This window comes from Lathyrus oleraceus, chromosome 6 (genome assembly GCF_024323335.1).
Source record: "Lathyrus oleraceus cultivar Zhongwan6 chromosome 6, CAAS_Psat_ZW6_1.0, whole genome shotgun sequence".
In the NCBI taxonomy this organism is placed as follows: Eukaryota; Viridiplantae; Streptophyta; class Magnoliopsida; order Fabales; family Fabaceae; genus Lathyrus; species Lathyrus oleraceus.
The window spans coordinates 426,243,643-426,269,353 of record NC_066584.1 but is presented as its reverse complement, the minus strand read 5'-3'; the positions used below and the strand labels follow the sequence as shown (position 1 = coordinate 426,269,353).

General features: G+C 32.4%; 3 protein-coding genes across 3 annotated transcripts; 1 reads left to right on the top strand and 2 right to left on the bottom strand.

Annotated features, from left to right (window-relative positions):
• Positions 1–4,088: 4,088 nt before the first annotated feature.
• On the bottom strand, positions 4,089–8,065 carry LOC127096592 (F-box protein At5g52880). Its single transcript, XM_051035141.1, has 6 exons — positions 7,756–8,065; positions 7,172–7,326; positions 6,993–7,080; positions 6,615–6,787; positions 6,156–6,301; positions 4,089–4,738 (listed from the first exon to the last, which is right to left on the bottom strand). The coding sequence occupies exons 1-6, from the start codon at positions 7,938–7,940 to the stop codon at positions 4,610–4,612; spliced, it is 876 nt and encodes a 291-aa protein (XP_050891098.1). The 5' UTR covers positions 7,941–8,065; the 3' UTR covers positions 4,089–4,609.
• Positions 8,066–9,481: 1,416 nt separating this feature from the next.
• Positions 9,482–12,665, bottom strand: LOC127092433 (uncharacterized). Its single transcript, XM_051031303.1, has 6 exons — positions 12,221–12,665; positions 11,672–11,767; positions 11,528–11,577; positions 11,320–11,417; positions 9,992–10,802; positions 9,482–9,890 (listed from the first exon to the last, which is right to left on the bottom strand). The coding sequence occupies exons 1-6, from the start codon at positions 12,292–12,294 to the stop codon at positions 9,790–9,792; spliced, it is 1,230 nt and encodes a 409-aa protein (XP_050887260.1). The 5' UTR covers positions 12,295–12,665; the 3' UTR covers positions 9,482–9,789.
• A 10,363-nt stretch (positions 12,666–23,028) lies between these two features.
• Positions 23,029–23,978, top strand: LOC127096057 (protein FAR1-RELATED SEQUENCE 1). The gene is made up of 2 exons (XM_051034680.1): positions 23,029–23,478; positions 23,868–23,978. The coding sequence occupies exons 1-2, from the start codon at positions 23,029–23,031 to the stop codon at positions 23,976–23,978; spliced, it is 561 nt and encodes a 186-aa protein (XP_050890637.1).
• The last annotated feature ends 1,733 nt before the right edge of the window (positions 23,979–25,711 follow it).

The window sequence follows — 25,711 nt, the reverse complement described above, 5'->3', positions numbered from 1 at the left end:
AAGTGACTTATAGGAAGTGGTTGACTTTGGTCACCTAGTTGACCAAAAGGTCAAAAGCTGACCAAGGTCAACTGTAGATCTCAAACTAGGGTTTTCTTGTATGGACTTGTGTAGGTGGACACGAACCCTGATTAAAACATGGATGGATCCATAATGATGACCTAGAATGGTTTAAGGGCCTTGATGGATCAAAAGCAAACTAAAGCCCAAAAGATCAATGGATTGATGCAAGCAATGAATCCAAGAACCAATGACCAATTATCCCCACCATATGAATAGGATATATGATCTTGAAAGAACTAGAAGGATGTGTGGGTTTAGTTGACAAGATGTAGGGAAAGAGTTGTCCCCCAATGGGCTAGGGTTTCGGTCAAATCAAGATCACAAGTCAAACACTACTAGCACGAGTCTTCAAGCATCTAGGATTAGGGTTTCAATAACACATATCCTTTAATCAAGGCCTTTGGATGGATCAGGATGATTCCCAACCAAGTCTTCAATATATGAACCCCAAACTAGGGTTTAGAAGTCCAGATAAGGCTCAAATAACATCCATGAAGCCTTACAACAAAATCATCAAAAAATTAGGGTTTTAGACCCTTGAGGAGTACCATGATGGAACCTTGTTGAGTTCATGCTTCAAAGATCAAGCCATTAGGGTTTCATATCCCATATATCTAGATGAATAGCCAAGTTATACTTTTAGGGTTTTATCCACACACAAACCCTAGCTTTACAAGCCAAGAGCTTTGAATTTGTAATGATCAGCTACTAAGTATGAATGAATATGATTGATGCACGTGAATGAAACATGAGTGTATGCAGATGTTTCTCAAGTCTAGGGTTGAATGAAAAGATGAAAAGGGGAGGGCAAATTTTAGGGTACAACAATAATGAGGTCTGTTTATTGGAAAATTTATGGTTCAAGAGTGGAATATATTTTGAGATGATTTTAATGATTGCTTGAGTTGCATGCATATTTGCTATACATGATCATGCATGCATATGTTTTGGAGTTAGGTAGGACTCCAGTCCAGTGAGGTCAGATTTATAGAGGAACCATGACGGTCTCGTGTCCAGAGAGAGACACAATTCATAAAGGAACTGAAGACAAGGGCAATCAGTAACATGCCTCTGATCCTAAATATTGGTTCCACATGTAAATTAATGGAGGAGTTGGCGCATCAGTATTTACATTATAAATTGGATTATGATTGTGTTTTGTGAGAATAATATACTTGTTATTGTGTCATTAACCATCCCACTATTAAATTTTACCATTAATAAGGTGTGTTCTCAAGAGCATGTTGTGTTTTGAGTAGCATCCTAAATTGTAAATTTCTCTTTTATATTAAGAGTCGGGGTTTAGGGTGTTACATAACACAACAATCTTCTTGAACAAGAGTTGTTTCATACATTCAGGTAACATGTTTGGATTATTTCAGTGACAAGGTTATGATTTGGGACTTTACCCGAGACACTACTTCCCTGACTTAATTTTATATAGAAATTAATTTTACCGTAAATTTTAGTACGGAGCAGTTGACGAGTTACATGACATTGTTTCAGGTAACATATTCATGTGATTATTAATTAATTGTTAAAATATTATATTTTTATATTGTTTGCATATTAGAATATGTTGATGCAATGATAGGTCTTCCATTGCTTTCTTGGCATTAGTGTTTTATGAGAATGTGAATACAGAGAAATAAATGTGAGGTAGCATTTCTCTTAGACTAAAGGTCATGCAGTGGCAAGCCTGCATCGAGAGTGCTTTGTTTGAATAATACAACAATATGTGTTATTTTACTTGAACATTGATCGCAATGATATACAACAGTTATATGAGATATGCTTCTATTTTGATTAGATCAAATGTGGATTATGTATGGTTTGTTGCCTACCTGAGCGGTTCTTGCTCCAAATTGAGTACATGCAGACTATTCTGAAGCATCTAATCATCTATGAGTAATCTATGATCACTCGAGTACGAGTTGATATATGTTGAGAATATGGATTATGTGTTATCTGTGGAAGACCAAAGTGACCATATTCTACACGATTGAGATATTAGAGTAAACTAGCAATAACGTATAGCAAATCTACTTTATAAAAAATATAAAGTGAGTTGCATATGATCTAGAAAATTTGTTAGAATATGTGTGCGTAAGTTACACACGACTGAGCTAACACTGAGTTTGTTATGCTCAGTGCACACTCGCTATTTTCCTATAAATAGGCTCTATTCAGTTATTGTAACTAACTTTACAAAACAAATCAATAACATAATTTTTCTCTCTTTAAATCATTAATGAAACATTTTTCACCCTCTTTACTTTTCTATTATGGTGTCAGAACCAATCCTCACTTCAGTCAATCCTCACAAATCTCTTCTTATCACTGCTTTCTTTGATGCAGATTGGGGCATAAACCCTAATGATAAGAAATCTACATATGACTCCTTTGTATAATTAGATCCCAACTTAGCTTCATGGTGGTCTAAGAAACAACCCCTAGTGGTCATTTCAATATAGAAGTCTGGCCAATACAGCATCAGAAGTACTATGGCTTCGGTCTCTCTTTTCTAAACTCAGAGTGATCACTCTTATCCCCATTTTGTACTGTGACAATCAAAGCATTGTGGCTCCATCTCACAACCATGTTCTTCATGTCAAGACTAAGCACATGGAGTTGGACATCTTCTTTCTTAGGGAGAAAGTCATCAACAAAACACTTCTAGTCAAGCATATTCTTGCCACTCATCAATATGTTGATCTTCTCACAAAGTCTTTATCTTTCCTAAGATTTCTTGCTCTAAGAGATCAGCTCAAGGTAGTGGGCAAGTCAGCATTAACTTAGGGAATCTCAATTCTAAGTCATCCATCAACTGAAGGAAATATATTAGAGTAAACTAACAATAGCATATAGCAACTCTACTTTATAAAAAATATAAAGTGAGTTGCATCTAATTTAGAAAAGTTGTTAGATTGTGAATTAGTTACACACTGCTAAGCTGACACTGAGTTTGTTATGCTCAGTGCACACATACCTTTTCCCTATAAATAGGCTCTATACCTATTGTAACTAACTTTATAAAACAAATCAATCTCAAAATTTCTCTCTCTTTGAATCAATGATGAAGCATTCTTCATCATCTCTACTTTTCTATTATGAGATACTGAGGAAGGATACATGATGTGGTACTTACCTACTATCCATATGTGGAGGAGACATATCCTGACCAATAGAAGAGGAACTACTTGCAAAAACAACAAAAGAAAAGGACAACAACCAATAAGGTAGTTTGGTCCTTGCATGTGCGTGTATTTGAGACATTACAACTGAAATAATGTTTGGCAGGAGTTTAGAGAAGGACATTGCATTTCACAATATTGTGCAATAGGTTCTAAAGGAGGCTAAGAATAGCTTATGACACAAGAAGTTGGAGAGGAAAGGCTATGTCGTTGTAACACAAATTTATTTTTAGTGTCTTTTATTTATGATATTTTTGTATTATGCATTTGTAGAAAATATAATGTGTCATGTATTATGAATAACGTGTTGTAAGTTTTTTTTTTAAATGTGTAGTTAATTGTTTGATATTTGTATAAAATTTTAGTTCAAATACAAGCAAAAAAACATGTACTTTCCATTAAATTATAGGTTCAGATTCTATAATCAAAATGTATAAATTGAACATTTGAATGGTCTGAAATCGAATGATTATTTTTAAAAATTCAATGAGTTTCAAAGAGGATCCGAGGGAAGAATTTCACAATTTTTAATAAATATAAGAGCATAGTTAGTTTTTCGTATAGGGTTCTAAACATAAGTGTTTTGATGTGTTTGGTGAGTTATTTTAGCCCATTATGAAAGTAAGTTTGCCTGCAAAAGCAAGTCGAGTTGAAAGTACAATCTCTAATGATTTTTAATTCTATTTTTCCATTTGAGAACCCAAAACACCCCAATTTGTCATCTTCATGTCACACATTATTGTACCCTTTACGGTAAAAACAGTTAAGAGTGTTTTCAATTAGTGTGACCAAACAAATTCTAGTTTGTAACACAGATTTGAAAAAGAAAAATATCTAAACAAAAACCTCGTTACATCAAACTTTCAACAAAAAATACATTCACATAATTAAGTTTAATAAAAAGTATACTTGCAAACTTTAATCCAAGCACACACTACATCATTCACTAATAATCTATAATAATGTTCACATATAACAGCTTTACACAATCTTATCAAATACTAAAAGCTTTACACAGTAAACTAATAACACACTCCTCCCCCGTTTCTCCCCAATTTGTCTTAATCGAGTCGAGATATCAAGTGGCAGAGATGAAATCAAAAAATCAAAAGTGGTTTGCATAAGAGTCGGTCAACAAGATAAGGGGTTCTTAATTCAACTCCTCCACTAACATTTGTATTAACATTCGTCAACTAAATTTGAACTTTGTAAAATGACAATCATCTAATTCATGTGATGCCAGAGAATACAATCAGCTCTTATCTTAGTGAAGGACACCAGCTAGAAGTTGAAAAATGAATCTGTAGGCTACCTGAAATATCATACAAGAACAGATTGATCATAGATTTGATTTAATGCAACAGGTTTCTTAAATGCTTGGGATATGCCCATAACTTAGAAACGGATCCTCCTTCAGAATCACTGTCACTGTCTGAGGAAGTTGGTATGGATAGAGAATCATCTAGAAGGTATTCCACAACCTGAATTTAAAAAACCTTGTATCAGCAATTTTTAGTTCGGTAAATTATATTTTAAAACAGTGGTAGAAAATCAACATGGTATATGGAATAAAAGTGTATTATAATTTTGCGGAAGAAGCCAGTCCCTCGCAACTTAGCAAACTACTGTATAGAGATAGGTGCCCGTGTTTGATGTTCAGCATTTTGATAGAACCAGCTGGTATATTATGCTGAAATGAGGAAGAATTCCCTTTGATTACAACAATGGCATCACATCAAGGGTCTGCCTACCTCCAATGCCATAAGGCATTACAAGATGCTGCCTTCCCTAATCCTCCTATCTATTTATAAGCAGCATGCCTTATTTATTTGACCTAACTACCTCTCAACAAAATTACTAACTACTCCCGTTAATTAATTAACTAACAAGTAACAACTTCTTAACTTACAATAGGAAACTTAACACATTTCCTCACACAGGATTGTCTCTGGTAGGAGCAGATACTGAGTTCACCTAAAGAGGTAGGTTTTATTCTCCAAATAACTGTATCAATGAATTCCATATTTCCAAGTATGAACTCAACAATTTTGAGGAAAAAGAAAACTAGTTTCGGCCAAAGGGCCAGTTTGTCAGGGATTAATTGAAAAGTTCTAATATCCATCAAAATTAGAACTACTGGAAAATTTCTGAAAAACTAAGTTCAAAATTTCATTTTCAATATAGCTTGTTCTCAATTGAATCTGTTACAAATATTATCCAGGAGAACAAAATTCATGTTGTGGTATAGTTTTACAAGAAGTATTATTCACACTGCAGCTAAGAAATTAATACAATACTTGCACCTCCCAAGCGTTGTTGTCAATAGCGGAATGGCGTAGTGGTGGTAGGATTCGATGCAATGCTTTTGGCTTGCGAGCCTCCATCGGAAATTGCAGTTGTTGCAGCCGTTAACTGCAGTGAAATTGCAGCAAAAAAACCACTATCGTGTCTGCTATTTAGGGTTTTGGGGAGAAATTTCTCAAATCCTTTTATTTTACTCGGTCTTTTTTTACAGGTATAAATATCAATTCAAACTCTATTAAGGGTACTGTTTCATTGTTTTTGTTCTTCATTCTATTATGTTCTTGCTCACAAACAATTCTTCCTACTTTTACTTCAGTTCAGTTATTTTCTTCTTTTCTGTTTAAGTGTTCAAGTTTAGTTTTTTTAATTATTAAGTATGATGGTCTGGTTAATTTTGTGTATTTATCGATTTTTAAGTGTTTACTTTGTCCACTGATTGATAGTCTTTGCAATAGCGGCTATTCTGCTTTCCGCTATAGCATTTTAGGAGATCAGTGTTATGCTATCTGGTATTAACAACATAGCTTCCAAGAAGAAATAGCTATGATAAATTGACCTAATATAAAATGGCTAAATACAGAAAAAAAAATATACCTGGAATCGCATTACAGGTTTGGTATCATGAATTTCAGATATCGTTCCTCCATGTACATTGGGGCATTTTGAATTGTTTAACCAAACTATAGCTTTGCAGTGTCCACAGTATCCTCTATTGGTTGTCAATTTCTTGGATAATGCTCCTATGTCAAAATAGACTAATTGTGATGAGAAAAGAAAATAGGAATATGCAAGTATGCACATGTTCTCCATCTGCATGACAGGAAGAATAGCATAAAAGTTAAACTGACAAAACTTAAATGAAATTCAACACTTCTTCTAACAGTTTTTGAAGGTGTAGTTTGGATTGGTGTGAAGAATAAACATTCGTTTTCCAGTCCCCATATGCATCAATAACATTTAAAATAAAAAATCTTGACTCCTTGAAGCATTTGTGAAAAGAAAACCAAGTTAAACATCATTTCTTGACCTCTAAGAAATCAACATTTGACTTACCAGTGTATGCTCCTTTAACAGCCTCTTTCCAGTCAGGAACCGTTCTAGTATCGAGGGGTTTATGTATGAGCTTATCATCCGGTCTCTTAGGGGGCTGTGTATCACTACTGTCATACAGTACAGAATACTGTGATTCCCATAGATGGTTATCATTTGCAGCCATGTTCCATGACCTAAATGCAATATTGAGTCACCACCAGATCAATATTGTTCTATTTTATCTAACAACATTCATGACAAATTTAATGTACTAGCCAATGCAAATAAAAAATGTACTATTAGCTGCTGCACCGTTTCACGTGCTCGAGAACACATATATAGGTCAAAACGATAAGTTAATGTAACATAAATAATTTGCACAAAAGAAGGACGGATTACCAGTTGACTATCCCCGCTGAGACCAAAGATTGCATATCTAGAAAACTGAAAATGTGTACAAGAATATCTTGTGGTAGTTGGAATGAACCTGAAATACATGAAAAAGAAACTTCTTAGACTCAACTCATTTTCCTTCTTAAGTAAAATAACACAAATCCAATTCTTCACTACAATCCGACCTTCCTCTACCTGGTGAGCTTTAGCGCGCCTCTTATGAGCAACCATTGCATGCTTAAATTCTGTTACAGCCATATTCTTCTTCTGTTTCGGAAGTGCCGCTTCTACACTTTGAAGGAGTAAATGGGCTGCTGAAACAGCATTCTCAGTCTGCATTCTAGAATTTGAGAGAATCAACAAAAAAACAATGAGGCAAAGTTACCCTGATGCTCAATTAGTATCAAATCAACATTGATTAAAATCAGTCACAGACATTTGTTACCCTATGAAAATACATAAATCACATTTTCATTGGCACATGAAAATTGTCCTATCCTGTACCAATTTTCATTTCTAATCCAAAGGAAAACCCATGCTTAAGCAATATATGGTTGCAGTTATGAGTTAACAGCTGTGCTAGGGTTTATGTTAATTAATCCTAGGCTAACAATGATCACATAACTAACAAAAAAAAAGCATAATTTACAATAAAATATCTATAAAAAAAAGGAGAAAAAGCTACATGATTCCAAATCATTATAATAAAAATTAACAACCTTTACTTTCATTATAATAAGAAATAGATGAGAATTGAGAAAGAACGTACTGTGGGAGGAGACGGAAGGCAGAGAGAGTATCTTGGAAAACGATGGTTTGCAAATTCTTTGGGAATTGATGAAAAGCTTCTCTGAGAATAAAGCTTAGCTCTTTGCAAGCAATTGGATATCTGTAGTTTATAGGTAGAGACTCTCTTAGGGCAAGTCTTTGGTATCTTTCTAATGGGGTTGACATTGTTCTCAATTGAATTGGTGCTGCGACAGAGGATCAAACGACAACGTTTATCTTTGTGAGAAACATGAGAGAGAGAGGGTTCGGGTTGTGTCGGTCGAATTGTGGCCAAACTAGGTCATTATAAGATTTTTTTAGTTTAATTGACATTTACACAACTAAAATAGGTGATTAAAGCTATTGTTTTTACACCTAAGATCCAATAAAATTATAACCTTACGTTAAGTCACATAAGTAGTTTAAAATTAAATATGCGATTTTATGGGATATACGTCTCTAATTGATTGACAGTGTAAAAATATTTTACACTATCAAATGTATAGTAAAATAATATTACAAAATGTTAATTTTTAACTGTGTAATATTAGTTGAAGTATATTTTGGTTTGGCTAATACTAACATAGCCCTAAACTACAAGTTAATGATTTATTTGTAAAAATATTTTTTTAGAATACATATATTTAAATTTTTTAAAACTTAAAACATTGTTTTATTGTAGTATTCTTAATTTGTGTCTTAAGGATACAAGTTAACAACACCCCGATATTTTTTTTATATTATATACTGTACAACATAAATTCATTATTCAACCCTATCAAATCACTAATTTAAAAATATTAATTAATAAATTAAACAAAAATTGAATAACATATTATAATTTTAAATATTATAATATTAATATAAAAAATGTAGAAACTATCCAAACTCTTACTCATCTCCTATGTCACTTTCTGCTACATTTTACATTTTTCAGAGTAAGGCAACAAAATCCCTTTGCATGGTATGTGATCCTCATGTTGTTGTTTTGTTTGTCTAACACACTGATTCAACACTTTCTGGTCATTCTTTTAATCAACATTATAAGAAAAGGAAAATGAAAAAAGATTTCAATTTTTTATGGTTAGCAATCTTCTTTTTTCAATCTTGTCTCAAATGTATGGCTATCACATATCCAGATATATAATATAAAACTAACATTGAGGACTAACAAAACAAAATAACCGATCAAAACTGTATTTGTAAGTGTCGAGATTGATATTGTTATTCATCGTTTTTATATTAAATAATAAATTATAGATAATTTATTGTAGATAATTTATACCACAACTATCATAATGAGTTATCAACATCTATATCGACTGAAATTGTAAAAGCCTTCTGCGATTGCGACCATTTTTTAAAATCTTAAAACTTGCTAACTTATCAGCCAACTTGCAAATTTTCTTAATCTCAATATTTTTGTGAAATGGGTGTTAATATTTCATTTCATTTAAAGGCTATGTAGACCTATCTTCTAAAACTGCATTTGAGTTTTCCCTGCTTAAGGAACATCATCTTTATGGAATCAAGCATGTAATAGAGTTTAATTTACCATGATATTCCAATTTTCTAGAGCAAAGCTATGATATATTGACTATGTGGTTAGCTTTGAAATTTTATAATTGTTCATACTTTTGATTTATACTACCATTTTGGGTGGCTTTTATAGTTTTTTATGTCACTTATCATTTAGCTGAGATTGAAGACTGATAATGATAATATCATTACTCAGAATGATTAATTCCTTTATTCTGATGACTAATCTTCTCAGAGGCATGCATTTTCAGCCTCAAAGTCTAAAATATACAAACACATTGTCCAAAAAAGTCAAAAACAGAAATAGAGCAGTAACTAAGTAACTAAGAGGTGTCTATTTTTTTAATTTTTTTCTTTTAATATTACTAGCTAGGAGAGATCTATTAAAGCAGCTTCATAGCATTCATGGCTGCTTCACAAGAAAGTGTGAAAAATTAAAGCAAAGGATTATCACATTCTATTCAACAACTGCTAAACACAGTGGGAAAGTCTGCAACTAGTAGAATCCTCTCACGAACTCGCTTGCTCTGAGCTTCCTGTCTTTGAAACTGTTAACTACTGCTTGATTGAATATGTCATCACCATCACCATTAGAATCTAGCATGTTTAGAATAAAAATCATTAACTAAAACACCCTTTAAGTTTTCAGTTATAAAAGCACATGACTCAAACAAAATATTATGCAGGCAATTTCGTACCAGGAACTCCCTTTACAGAACAGTCATAGTCTGGATCCTGATATTCAAAACAATTCTGCATTAGGTTTGTTTTCTCCTTCCATAAAGGCTCCCAAAGTGATGGCATTATGCCCTGTTGGAACATTGATTCATCAGCTCCAAAACCAAACCTTCTAAGCTCATGATCACCAGGATGAATTTTGCCGCATGGGCAAGACTGGGAAGACAAAAAGAATGGATCCCCTCCTAGATTCAACTGCTCGTAAGAAAGGTTTAGTTTAGCAACTCTAGCTCCATGCTGGACCAGCTCCGACATAACATCATCCATACAGGACTTATCATAATCAAAATTATAATAATCGTCATCGTAATCATCATCACCATCGAGTACAGATTCTACAAGACTCTTGATCATTTCAAAAGTTGAGTCTGGACTATCCAAATCATCTTCAATCAGATTGCTTTCAGGGGAATACACAAACCTATCAATACTAGGCGGAATTTTCACTTCAAGGTTCAAGAAAGGTCCGTCATATGTAATTAAACTGTCCTCATCAGGAAAACTAAAACCATAGATAGAACTTGAACAGTCTTCAAAGCTGGTACTGGAAGATTTAAATTCTGAATCCTGTTGAATTTGGACATCATGGATCAATGGAGGCTCAAGATACACATAAGACTCCCAAAGCCCGTCACTCTTTGCAAATTTTGCAGGAGAAACATTTTGACGGTTTTCTAGTTCCGCTTCCACTTTCTGATTTGTACAGTCAGAAGATCCAGATATGTCACTCTCTAGCGAGCCATCGTTGTCTCCACTTGAAGAAGATAGTGCCTGAAAAGCAGGATAATATGGACCTTAATTCATCAAGTAACAACAATATTTGAAAGCCTAAATCTACCTTAGTTCATCAACAAACAACAATTTGAATGCGTAAATCAACCTTACTTCATCAAGAAACTAAACCATATTTGCAGATAGTATAATAGCCCAAATCTACCTTAATTCATCAAGTAACAACAATATTTGAAAGCCTAAATCTACCTTAGTTCATCAACAAACAACAATTTTGAATGCGTAAATCAACCTTACTTCATCAAGAAACTAAACCATATTTGCAGATAGTATAATAACCCAAATCTACCTTAATTCATCAACAAACAACAATATTTGAATGCCTAAATGATCTACCTTAGTTCATTAAGAAACAAAACAAAATTTGAATGCCTAAATCTACCTTAGTTCATCAAGAAACAAAACCATATTTGAATGCCTAAATCAACCTAACTTCATGAAGAAACAAAACCATATTTGCAGATAGTATTGTAAATAAAGATAATTAAAATCAAACCTTGTTGCAATATGGAGGCAGATATGGTTGATTAGTCTTATGCAGTAGATGGACATTTTCCAGAACCTTAGAAGCAGAAATTTTCTGAGAAACATAATCTGTGTCAAGGCATAAAGAGGACCTTTAAATGCTTTTGTTAAACAATTTACAATACTGAAAGACGGCGAATAAGTAATAGCAAGAAGATAATGAGTTAAAGAGTACATACCTAGTTCACTATAAGGTGAGGGTAGGAGATCAAGTGAACCTTCATACATACTGATAAAAAAAAAGTTACAAATTAAGCAATCTATACATAAACAATACACAATCTCTTGAAAAACATAATGAGGAAGAGAAAGTTTGTTGTTACCAAGACATTGCAAACTGAATCTCCTTTGATAATTTCGGTGTTCCGTAACTACCAGCTTTAGCTTTGGCTAAAGAGAGAAGAAAGCTTCTTGAATTTCTGCAAAACCAAATTAACAGAACCCTCATTAGTAATGATACTATATATAATGCATTACTTAGGCGGAAAAAAATAACAAACTAAAAAGATAATTAATAATAATATTTTTTTTATAACTAGTAAAAAAAATAGTAACAAACTAAAAAGATAATTAATAATAATATTTTTTTATAACTAGTAAAAGAAATAGTAACAAACTAAAAAGATAATTAATAATAATATTTTTTTTATAACTAGTAAAAAAAATAGTAACAAACTAAAAACTGAACACCGGAATATATGCAGTAAAACAAACAAAATTTACACAATAATTAACACTACTAAAAAGTAATATCGGTAAAAAAAAAATAATTAATATAATAAAAACTCAAAACAGAACATGATTAAAGCATAATGAAGATCAAAACGGTTAATTAGTCAAAATAAATACAATAATCACAAGTGGAAGTTTACTTGATAGGATCTTCGATGTGAACATCGGAAGCAGACGGTGCTAAGAGTGGTGCATATCGATTTTCCTTATTCATTTTCTCGGCAAAATTCTCACTCTCAAAATGCAAGAATCGTTCTAAGAATCGGTATATTATTCTTGAAGCAAAGAAAGTTGGAATACACTTTACAAGAGCAAGAAATACTGTAGAGGTACCAAGATCAAGAAGAAGAAGCTACTAAACCCTAAAATCAAGAATGTAGTGAAAATGTATATCTATATCATGTAAGATTTATGGCAAAAAGAAAAATAGTAACCGTAACAGCAACGATAATAGCTTTGGGAGGTTGAGGTGGTGGTGGAGGAAGAGAAGGAAAATACAAACGAAACATTTTCTCTGGCGATGGATTTACTCGAGAAAATGATTTTGGGGGGAAAGAAAATTAGGAGAAAGCAGAAGAAAATAAAAACTTGCAGAAGAAGTAAGACAAAATCAAGAAACAAAAGAAAGTAAAAGTTTCTATTTATTTTTTTTTAAATAACCACTCTTTTTAATTTTTATTTATTTAAAATAATCAATATTTTATTTTTTTTTCAAAGTAACCCACCTTTCAAAACAAATGCGTCAGATGAACTGACACATCCATTTTCAAACAAGAGGAGGCGTCAGCATCACTGGTGCATGCTTTAGAAGCATTGCATGGTGGCGCAAAGAGTGTTGGCGCATGCTTTAGAAGCATTGTATGGTGGTGCCAAGAATGTTGGCGCCTATGTTTGACATTTGGTGTATGTGTCAATTCATCTCGCGCATACTGCTTTGTATTATTATTTTTTATTTTTTTATTTTCTTTTATTTTTTTTAATAAATAATGAAATATAATATATAAAATAATTTATTCATGATATAATAAAAGTTACATGAGATTGACAAAAATTTAATAACTGACCCGATCGAAACGTCCCCATGTTCCACATCCAGGTGTGTTAGTTTATCTTTGAGGTCTCCCACGATTTTCCTGAGGTGTTTGGGGTCTTTGCGTGCTGACCTGATCCAACGATGGTTGATGTGAAGGTCCGACGGAAGTTCCAGCGGTATTTGATAGATGTATCATCATTTGTTCCCAATAGCCGGGGGCTCTAGTCAACAACGCTTCTGTAATGTGGTTTGGTGCCCATGTTGTCATAGTTGGGTCGATGTGGTTGAGTGTTTGGTTGTTGGGTGGGTGGTATGAATGGGTTGCGAAGTCGGGTGTTTGGTTGTTGGGTGTATGTGGTAGGTTAATGGTGTGAGGTTGGTTGTTGGGTTTGGGTGGTTTGACATTGGTGTTAGACGGAGACTTGTTGTTAGGCGTATGATGACGAAGCTAGTTGGCGTGGATCAATCAAATATCGTGGCACATACACAAATTATTGTGTTGTTACCGATCTAAACCATGCCATATATTGTTGAGTTGGTCTTGCACCATGTATGACTCGTTTGTTTAAGATGTGTTGTCGTCGATTCCTCCAATGACGACACATCTCTTTTGCAAAGTCTCTCCAGTCGAAATAATCCCATTGGACATCGACTCTTTTTTTATGTCAATCTCTCAAACACGTCGGAGGTTCTGGAATCTGTTGCTGCATGTCGAACTGCAGTTTTACCCGGTCACTCTGGTGCATCTCCATAATAGTGAACCGGATAATTGGTGTCTTTGTTGTCCAAACTGCAGTGTCATCATCGTTAACCTAATGATCAAAACCCAAATATGACCTCCAGATAAACTGTACAATAATACGACACGATTAGATGATAAATAATTTGATAAGTATATTTAAATTAAAATAGAGTTGTGTATGAGTATTACATTGTCTGGTCCAATGTGATCCAATAGATTGCGATAGACTACTTTAACGTGTTTCAGACACCTATTATAATTCATCCCTCTAATTAACCACCTAGATCATAAACAATTGATAAATATTATGTACATTTAATAGTAATATAAAGTATAATTAATTATATGGTAAAGTTTTAATCTTACTTTGTTGTAAATGGGAATATGAATGGCTTCTCGTTTACCGGGGCGAGTGACGACATTCTTGACCAACCCCATGCTTGTAGCAAATACGCACATGAATAAAAAGTACAAGTTTTTTTGTTGGCATTTTTACACAATGCACTATATAGATGAGCCAACACATTTGAACCCCAACTATATGTGCTTACCTTATTAATGTTGCGTAACAACGGTAAATACATAATATTTATTGTATTACCAGTACTTTTTGAAAATAAAAAATTACCAAATAAAATCATAATATAACACCGAGCTTTAATTATTTTTCGTACTCGGTTGATTCTTCAGACAATATTATACTCGCATAATATTGTTTAAGATATTTTAAATTTATACATTGCCCCCTAGCTTGATCGGATGACTCCCTCAGTTTGATTGTCACACAAAGGGGCACCCAATAATTCATTGCAGATAGAGTTGTCCCGGTTATCTCTACCATTCACGGTCTTACCATCTATATGTTTACCTAACAACATGTATACGTCCTCAAGTGTGACAATGCACTCACAGAAAGGAAGTTGAAATGTGTGGTGTAACACCCCAATTTAATTTCCGTATTTATTTATTAGGTGTTTATTTTAATTAATTATTATTTGGTGTGATAATTAATTAAATATGTGTTTTGGTGATTATTTGAATTATTTGAATTATTTGAATATATGTGTTATTTGAATAATTGGATTTTATGAGTAGAAATAGCAATTGTCTAGTAATGGGTCTAATTAATTAGAATGGGTGGATAAGTGGGTTAAACCCATTATGAGTTAAAAAGATAGTAAGGGTTTTAGAGATTATAGTTAGTTTTGTAAAACAAGAGAAGAAGAGAGAATAGAAGAGAATAGAAGAGAAAGAGGAGAAGAGGAAACTAGAAGAAGAAGGACTTAGAGATTTCATCTATACTAAGGTAAGAGTGGGATTTCAAGTGGTCATGGGTAAACATAATGTGTGTAATGTATGTGGGTTAGATATCATGAACTTAGGATTTGGGGATTTTGATTTTTGAGAAACTTTAACTTGTGTTTATGTTTTAATCCATGAAATTGATGTTTATGTTATGCTATGATGTTTCTATATTGAATTTCATGAATGATTATGTGTATAGAATATGATTTTGTGTATAATTGCATGTTTGAGTTTCACTTGAAAATGGTTGATTTGGGATTTTGGGGAAAACTAGTGGAGCTTAGAATCTTGTTTCTATGATTCTAATAGTTGCTATATATATATATATATATATATATATATATATATATATATTATATATATATATATATATATATATATATATATATATATATATATATATATATATATATATATATATATATATATATAGGTTGTATAACTATTTATTTCATGAAAAATGATAGATTAATATGGTTTTATGATGAAAGTTCGTGTTGGACAGTAGCATTTTTGCAACAACAATTTTTCTAGGTTTTGACAGCATTTTCGCAACAATAAATTTTCTGGTTTTGACAGCATTTTAAAAAACTTGTAAATTCAATAACTTTTGAACCGTAACTCCGTTTGAGGTGCCGCTTGGACCGTTAAGAAGCTAAGAATATTATCTATAACATGATATTCATTTTGATAACAGTAGATTAATATTTTATCAAAATAATCCTAATGTGGATGTATGTTGTATGTGTAGTGAATGTGAATGACATGTTTTCTATTGTTTAGCATGTATTGGATGGTTTTAGATGAATTTTGTGAAGACACATAATACTTGAAATTATGTATGTGATTATGTGAATTGGTGAATTTGATGAATAACATGAATTGACTTGTTTGCTTTATGTTAATGTGTTGTAATGAGATGATAAATGTTATTTGATGTATTGTTTGGGATTGAAGTCATGTTAGGTGTATGTTGTGCAAATGTTGGATGTGGTATGCTTATGTATAATTAAGGGGTTGCGATCGTCTTAATTACATGAGTCTTGTTGTTGTTGCACACTTACACTAGCACGAGTCTATGAAAGAGGCAATGTTGGGTAATCTCACGTAGATTATTTGCTTGTCCCAAACCTAACGCTGAATGGGGTTTGAAAGCTTAAGGCTGAATCGAGCTTTAGAGGTGGTTTATCTAGTCTATTTGAGAGACGCTCGACAAGCCGAAAATGATAACAAATGGGATCCACATGCATATCGCATTGAGTCACACATTGAGTCGCACGTGTCGGTGTGAATTGTTGTTTGCGTGATTATGTGATATGATTATATGGATATGATTTTGGTAGATATGCATATACGTGGATTTTAGATGATCTATTTGATATGAATTGTTGATGTGATATGTGTGCATATTTGTGATATATGTGATGAAATTGTGACTTGTATACATTATGGAATCATGTGAAAGTTGTATACATATTTGATGATGATTTGTAAATGATGATGGATGATAATATGTACATGAAATCGATATGTTGTGAAATATGACTTTTGTACATCGTTTAGTATTTATAAATGAATACTTGTGGATTGTTGAGCCATATCGTATGATGGTAAACATGTGATTCTTTAATAAGATGATATGATGCATGTTTGTATGAAGCGTGATGAATTCTAATAATATATGTATGTTTGTTATATATTTCATATTATTATATTTTCTATAATGATTTGAATTCTCACCCTTCTGTTGGAATGATGTTCTATCGCGACATCGCTCAAGTACCGGAGATAGTGGTGCTTCGCACAAGGATTAGATTCAGAGGCTAGTTCTTATTGTGTTTTGACTAGGTAGTCTATAGCGCTATGGTCATGTAACACTTGGATTTATGGAATTATTTGTATTTGTTTTGATGTTGAGAGATATTATTGTGCTATCTTTTATCTTGTTATTTTGATATGTTGGTTTTGATGTTGAGTGGCCTTAGAGTCCAAAATGATATTTTGTGGTAGATGATTTATGGGAATCATCATTATTTACCACTTATGAAGAGAGATGTTATTCCGTTGTGTGAGTTTGTATGTTGGTTATTTCGTTTTGATTTATAATCCGTGTTACTTATATGTGACCATGGCATGTGTTGTTTCTGGAAGAAGTAAATGTGATGCCCTCGTGTATGCATGCTTTAATTTACTCTAATTATGCAATTGTATGCTATATTTGAGTAGTAGTAGTTTTGGGGTGTTACATGTGGGTCTCGGGTCTCCATCTCTCCAACAAAGCAATAATAAATTTGTAGTCCACCGAGTACGAGACTATGTTGAGGAGATTTCCAAAACCACATCCTCTAATATATGGTTCTATTAAAGGATCACGGGGTACATATTCATGTACACGACATCGAAATCGCTTTGGGTCCTAATAAAACATAAGTAAGAAATAAAATAAGAAGAAGTAATATATAATGAAAACATAGATAAGAAAGATATACGAAATAAATATGAAATAAGTAAAAAGAGAGTAATAACATACAAATGTCGAGATATTGTCGAGTGTTCCTCTGTGTTCATCACTCATAGTCAACAGAGAGTCAGAGACATAATGCTGCAGAGGTTGAGTGTGGTAAAGATAGAGTGTTGCAGAGATTGAATGTTAGTGTTACAGATGATGAGATGTTGTGAATTGATGCCATATTTATAGATGAGGAAGTCTTTACTAGGTTGAATAGCTACACAACATGTGATTGGATGCATGCATGACATAATACACACGTGGTCACAGTGTTTGACCGTACTAAAGATTGGTATAGTGTTGCCGAGTTCATGGATCACAATGAGGGCATACCGATGGGATAATACATAGTGGAACTAGATAGAGGTTGGTGCGACTGCAAAAAGTTCCAAGCCTTTCGTACGCCCTGCTCCCATGTCATTGCGGCATGTTCAAAGGTTCGAAGGGATCCATCCTACTTATCATCTGACATTTATAAAGTCACCAGTCTATCAAATGTTTACAAAATTAGTTTTTCCGTAGTGGCAAAAGAGGATTATTAGCCAGAATATCAAGGGGACATTGTCTAACACAACGAAGTTATGCGAAGGAAGAAAAAGGTCGCCTAGACAGAACCCGTATTCGAATCGAAATGGATATGGCGAACAAAATGGTTAGATTATGTAGTTCATGACGTCAGCCTGGTCACAATCGTATTAATTGTCTCAGTGTTGGAACGAGCACAACAAGATAAATTCACATGTACATTTGTTGCAATATATAAAAAACTAAATTTATTTCATATTATAAGTTTGCGAGGAAATACTATTACATAAACAACAACACAAAAAACTAAAACATTTAAAATACCATTACAATAACTAAACGATTACAACCATCAAAATAATTTTGAACATGTAATGCGTCATCCTATGAACGTCTCTGTAAGTCTTAATATCCACTCATTCACGCACTTCTCCATTTTGGTTGAACGTGGACACAAGCCACTAGATTCTTCTAATCCTTTCACCATCTCCAATTTCTCCATCTAACCAACTGCTCAACGTCCGATTAAGCGTTCAAACGAATCTATATTCCAAAGTCGAATCTTTATCGGAGACGCAACGACGAAAAAGATTAAATCGACATTTCGCTTATGAGTGTATTCAGACATGGTTAAAACTAAAAAACTTGAAGGTTAGTGAAATTGAATAAAAGAAAATGTGGTTATAGGATAAAAGTTGTGTGAAAAATATGGCTGAAGGGCGAGGTATTTATAGAAAAAGTATGAAAATGCATGCGCCAAAGGGCTAGGCGTCAGACATGTCAACACATGTAGGCGCCAGAAGCATGGGGGCAAGCACATGCAACTACATGCATGCACCAACACCCTTGACGCCACCATGCAATGCTTCTAAAGCATGCGTCAGTGGTGCTGGTGTCTCCTCTTGTTTCAAAATGGATGCGCCAGTTCACCTGACGCATCTGTTTTGAAAGGTGGTTATTTTGGGGGAAAAAATTAAAATATTGGTTATTTTAGATTTTTTTTTAAATGGTTATTTTAAATAAAAAATCATTTCATTCAGTTTATCTATAATGTTTGACTGTAATACGACGCGTCTCAACGCGTTTGACTCACTCACTTAATGATTGACACTTCTTTTGTTTCTAAAATTATTCCGGTTTAAATTTCATATGTATTATTTATCCAATTTATGTTAAAACTTAAAACAGTTGGAGATTAAAAAATTTGATCTTAATCTTCAATGTAAATCTCAAACTTAATCTTACTCTTCACTTCTTAGTGTTGAATGCTTATGGACTTAAGCTACTATTTATATATTTATTTTTATTTATTGTTATCTTTATACAACAATTTTTGGTATCATGAATATCTATATTTTTTAAAAATAAATATTTTTATTTTTATTTTTTATTGAAAATAAAGGGAGTCGAAAGTCGCTCATAAACATAGTACTCATAATCTTAAGATGACTCATGAGCTAGATTAGCATTTTGACTTTCCACTCCAACTCCACGTGTCTCTTAATTTGAAGTCCCAACTAGTATTTTATATTTTATATGTTATTCATTGCACACACCACTGTAAAATTAATATTCAACTTTTATCTTTTTTGAACTTTTTGTTCTTAGCTATAAGTAAATTCTTATATTGGACTTAAATGCATTTTACTTCTCCTAGTTTATAAATGTATTTTTAATTTTTAGTTTCGATATGTTGATTTTCGTTTGATGTTAAATGAAGAAAGTCAAAAATTTTAAAAATTGATTCCAAAAAGGATTGAATCATGTACCTTATATTTACAACAAAAATGTCTCTTCACTAAATCATTTGTGTTTGTTATTTCATATTTACAAAACATACGTATATATTTCATAATATGAATGACTAAATTCAAAAATAATTGATTTTTTTAATATTGATTGATATAGCATACTATTTTCTCTTATAATGGCATGCAATGCAGCTTTCTCATATATGTTTGGGGTTTTGTCTTATGTGACTTTCAACAATCTTCCATAGAGATGGTTTGCAAATATTTGGTTTGGTTTTTTTTACAATTTGATCAAGAAAAGTGCAACAAAACGAAACCTTTTTATTATTTCTATAAATTGAAAGAATGAACGTGACTAAAAGGTGCAACATTCTTAGAATGCACCTTATCTTTGATATATTTTTTAGAAACTTTCTTTAAGAGTGCATTTTGACTATTCAATGTTGATGCAGAAGTAATACTTGGAGTTCCAAACTCAACTTGGTACTTTGTAGCGGCTCTTGGAGTTTCAACATTGCTGAAAAATAATTGATACCATAAAAAGTTCAACAGTAAAAATAATTAAATACAGAGGAGAGTAAATAATGTTTTTTTCATTACACTTTTTATTTTTGAAATTAAACTTATATTTATTTATTTTTCTCTTCAAGATCATTAATAATTTTTCTCATCATTTATTACTGTAGATTTCATATTGGGAAACATCCATTGATAATAGTAGCAGAAGTAGAACTTGATTAGAGGAGAGGAAGAACAAGAAGTTCAAATTATAAAATCAATTTATTTTTGGATTTATTCCTATGCGTTATGTAATATATATATATATATATATATATATATATATATATATATATATATATATATATATATATATATATATATATATATATATATATATATATATGTTTTATAGATGTTAAATAAGAAACACAAGTAGTTTAGTGGAGATGCATCTTTATTGTAAATATAATGTTCATTGTTTGACCCTTTTTGGGACCAATTTTTGAAAATTTTGTCTTTCATCATTTAACACACACAAAAAAAATTAATCTATGTGGAATTAAAAAAATAAAAAATAAAAGAAAAAAAATCTACCACATCAGCTTTTGTAACGAAAATTCAACATATAAGGACTCTTACAAAAAAAAAATACAATGATCAAAATAAAAAAACTCGTCAACTTACGGGGATCAAAGACTATTTAAGCATTTTTTAATTTTAACTTTCAAAACCTCCACATTCATCACTACCAACAAAATAAAAACTTACTATAAATTTTTTATGAGACTTGACTTCACCATTCTTTATCAACAAAAAATAGTGGTTTCACCATTGTTATTGATTGAATAAGGTTAGTTTCTATTCATTCTATTTTTTTAATTATGAATTAATAAAAGATATTTATCCCTTGCTTATATATTATATCGTTATAATATATTTTTAGAGTAGAATAATATGTTCATGGATTATTAAAATGTATTAGTTTGTTTGGATTTTTAAAAAAAATGTTAGTATATCTATTATTGTGTGTAAAATGCAGAATTTTTATAAACCGTAAATGCATAATTTTTGTGCGTAGAAAATGCAAGAAGATTGGAAACCAAAGTTAAAAATGATTTTTTGATAACATTGAAGATGCTTGGAAGTTTTGGGTTGATTATGGTGGAAAAGTTGGATTTGGAGTGAGGAAATAATATTATCACAAAAACAAAAATAGTATAATTACTTCTAGTTTGTTTGTTGTAAAGAAGGTTTACGAAAATCAGATAAACAGGATTATAAAACAATCATTCCAAGGCCGGAGACCGGAATAAATTGTCAAGCAAGATTAGGAATTAAGAATATGGATGGTAAACTTATGGTCGTTGATTTTGTGGAGGAACATAATCATAATTTACATTTACAAGAAACAACTCATATGTTGTCATGTCAAAGGAAAGTCTCTCAAATTCAATGTCATCAAATTGATTTAGTTGATGAAGCGGGATTACAACAAAGGAAGTCGTTTGGTTTGATTAGTAAAGAAGTGGGAGGTAGAACTAACTTGGGATTTATTCGTCTTGATCAAAAGAATTATCTTCGCGGAAAAGGCAAAGGAGTATGGTACATGAAAAGGTCGATTATCTATTGCAATATTTCCAAAAAAAGTCTATGGAAAATCCAACATTCTATCATGCATATCAAATGGATGTCGAAGAACAAATTACCAATGTGTTTTGGACAGATGCACTGATGCTAATTGATTATGAGTATTTTCGTGATGTTATATCTCTTGATTTAACATATTGCACAAATAGTTCACATAGACTACTGACATTATTCTCTTGATTTAACATATTGCACAAATAGTTCACATAGACTACTGCCATTATTCTCTTGATTTAACATATTGCACAAATAGTTCACATAGACTATTGACATTATTCTCTTGATTTAACCATCATCGAAAAGCTGTGATTTTTTGGGGTTGCTTTATTATATGACGAAACAGTTGAGTCATACAAGTGGCTCTTTGATACCTTTTTAGAGGTTCATAAGCAAAAAATGCCACAAACAATATTTACTGATCAAGATCACGCAATGGCAAGAGCATTAATTGAGATTATGCCTGAAGTTTATCATGGCTTATGGACATGGCACTTAATGCAAAATTGCATCAAACACTTAAAAAATTTGATGAAAAGTGAATCTCATTTTCTTAGTGATTTTAAGAAGTGTATGTATGAATATGAAAATGAAGACCAATTTGACAAAGGTTAGAGAAATCTTCTAGTAATATATGATGTTAAAGAAAATACTTGGTTGAAAATAGTGTACACTATAAAGGAGAAGTGGGCATCATGTTACATGAAGAAAGTTTTCATATTAGGAATGAGAAGCACTCAACTTAGTGAAAGCGTGAATGCAGATATTAAAGGCTTCATGAATGTGAACTTTGATATAATCAAATTTTTGAAGCGCTTTAAGGATTTTGTAGAAGAAAAGCGATAAAAGATTTAGATAATAATAAAAAAAAAATCTCTTGTCGTAAGATTAAGAGTTTTGGCATACTTTATTGTCATTGTTTAAGAGTTTTTATTCATATGGATGTCAAATCAGTTCCAGAATATTATATCTTAAAAAGGTGGACAAAGTTAGCTAGAAGTGAGACTTTCCATAATGTTGATGTTAGCTATGTGGAAGAAGATGTTGATTTATCCTCAGCCAAACGCTACAAGGAAATTTGTCCTCGCCTTATTAGGATAGCCACTGAAGCATGCAGAAGTCCAGAAGCATTCACATTCCTTCGTAAAATCACTAATGAATTGAATAAGCACATGCTAGAGTTTCAAAAGAATCCAATTAATATTTCTCAGGTGAATGAGTTTATTGGTAAAGTTAAGGAGTCTACAAGCATCCATGATGATTTGACACAAACAAAAGGATTCATAAAAATAGAAGGCAAAAAGAGTTCAAAATGCCTAGAAGGTTTGGTAGAGTCTCAACCTCCCAAAAGAAAGAAAAATCTTGGCTCTAAAGCTTCACAAGTTCAGGTATTGTTGAATTATTTCATTCAATTATTGTCTTTGGTCAACTACAAAAATTCATATTTTTATTTTATGTCGTGTACAACAATAAAAGGCGTGATTCACAAACACAAGTTTAATATGTGGTGTCCAATACAAGTGCATCTATTTGGCTCAATAATTCATACAACATACCATCCATTGTAAGCCAATATCAGATTGAGTATGTGAATGTACCAAGAAATATTTAGTGATTTTATGATTTTATGTTTTGCGCAAGAAAATAATAACACTTTAACTCAATTCGGTGCCAACAGTTTTACTCAATTATTGATGGTAAATTTTAAAAATGATATAAATTCTACTATTTATTCGGGTTAATTTCTAATTATTAACTTATGTACTTTTAATTATAGGAAAATATTCATGAAGATATTACAAAATTAAACCGTCCAGAAAAAAGTGAAGAAGACATATTTTCAACAGTGACCTGCTACTGTTTTCATCTGAGGGTTGTGCGGATATAGTGACTATTTTTGTTTTACATGTTCTTCCTTGTATGCAAATAATTCACACTGTTTTGTTATGCTGCAAATTTTAAATTTTGGTTTATCATTTGTCACTCTAGCAATAAATACATTGGTTAAGTTATTTTAAAATTGATTTATGCTTTTTTTAAATTAGAGATATTAGTAATTGTTAGTATTTTACTGAGAGTATATATTAAGAAAAAAATGATTCAGATTTGATGAATTTGTTAAATTATTTTTAATAGTAATTCTTATTTAAAGAAATGAGATTATGATTTTATCTCATTATAATTTTTTATTTAATTTTAATTATATACATCATTTGAGTTTGAATTAATGACAATATTCGATTTTTTTTAAATAACCACATTTTTCAATTGAAATTCTAAAATAACATATTTTTTAAAATATTTACGGAAATAACCACCTTTCATGAAGCATGTACCAGTTGGACTAGCACATTTATTTTCCCAATGACCCGCCCGATTGAAACGCCCCCTGTTCTACATCCAAGTGCGTTAGTCTGCCTTCGAGATCGCCAATGATTTCTCTGAGGTGTTTGAGGTCTTTGAGTGCTGAAATGATGCAATGGTGGCTGCTGTGAAGGTCTGGTGGAAGGTTCAACAGTATTTGATAGATTTGTCATCATTTCTCCCCAATAGTTGGGGGATTATCGCCAACGATGCTTGTAGTTGGATTGTTGTAGTTTGGTGGTTTGTGGACAGTATGGTTGCCTGAATTGGGACATTGAATCGTTTTGGAAACGAAGCAATGATTCATGTGGTGTACTAAAGTCAAACAATGGTTGGGTGTTGTGGCGATGGGATGTTTGAGTGTTCATAAATGGGGGTCTATGATGGCATGAGGTTGAATCGTATGAATCATTCAGACTATAGACAGATGTGGTGGTCGCGTATGATTGTTGGTGGTTAGGGTTTGATTCCTGGTTTTGAGTTTGAGTGTGGTGTATGAATTAGTTGCAAGGTTGGGCGTTTGGTGGTTGGGTGTGTATGGTAGGGTGATGGTGTGAGGTTGGTCATTGGGTTTGGGTGGTTTGACATTGTTCTTGGGTGAGGATTTGTTGTTGGACGTTTGATGACGAAGCTCGTTGGCATGGATCAATCAAATACCTTGGCTCAGACACAAACTGTGGCATTGTAACCGACCTAAACCATGCCATATAATGTTGAATTGGTCTAGCACCATGTATGACTGGTTCGTTTAAGATATGTTGTTGTCGATTCCTCCAATGACGACACATCTCTTTTACGAAGTCTCTCCAATCAGAATAATCCCATTGACCATCGACTCTTTGTTGCATGGCGAACTGCAGTTTTACACGGTCACTCTGGTACATCTTCACAGTAGTGAACCAGATGAGTGGTGTTTTTGTTGTCCAAAATGCATCATCATCATGGTTAACCTGATGATCAAGACCCATATACGGCCTCCAGATAAACTATATAACAATTTGACATGATTAGAGGATATGTAATTGGAAAACTTTTTAAAATCAAAAGTAGAGTTGTTTAGTAGTAATACATCGTCTGGTCCAATATGGTCTAAAAGATTGCGATAGACTATTATAGCGTGTTTGGGACACCTATTGTAGTTCATCCCCTTAACTGACCACATAGATCGAAAAGATTGAAAATATATTAGTTACAGTTAGTTGTAGTATAAAGTCTAATAAATTAGGAGATTCAATATAAACTTACTTTGTTGCATAT

Excerpts from the sequence above, each read along its gene's own strand:
- LOC127096592 (XM_051035141.1), bottom strand. The coding sequence starts at position 7,940 with ATGTCAACCCCATTAGAAAGATACCAAAGACTTGCCCTAAGAGAGTCT. Across the intron at positions 6,788-6,992 it reads TCAGCGGGGATAGTCAACTG|GTCATGGAACATGGCTGCAA; the intron begins GTAATCCGTCCT and ends TATTGCATTTAG. Across the intron at positions 6,302-6,614 it reads TGTTAAAGGAGCATACACTG|GAGCATTATCCAAGAAATTG; the intron begins GTAAGTCAAATG and ends ATTTTGACATAG.
- LOC127096057 (XM_051034680.1), top strand. The coding sequence starts at position 23,029 with ATGGATGTCAAATCAGTTCCAGAATATTATATCTTAAAAAGGTGGACA. Across the intron at positions 23,479-23,867 it reads CTAAAGCTTCACAAGTTCAG|GAAAATATTCATGAAGATAT; the intron begins GTATTGTTGAAT and ends TTTTAATTATAG.
- LOC127092433 (XM_051031303.1), bottom strand. The coding sequence starts at position 12,294 with ATGAATAAGGAAAATCGATATGCACCACTCTTAGCACCGTCTGCTTCC. Across the intron at positions 11,768-12,220 it reads CACATCGAAGATCCTATCAA|AAATTCAAGAAGCTTTCTTC; the intron begins GTAAACTTCCAC and ends TTGGTTTTGCAG. Across the intron at positions 9,891-9,991 it reads TTCTGTAAAGGGAGTTCCTG|ATTCTAATGGTGATGGTGAT; the intron begins GTACGAAATTGC and ends TAAACATGCTAG.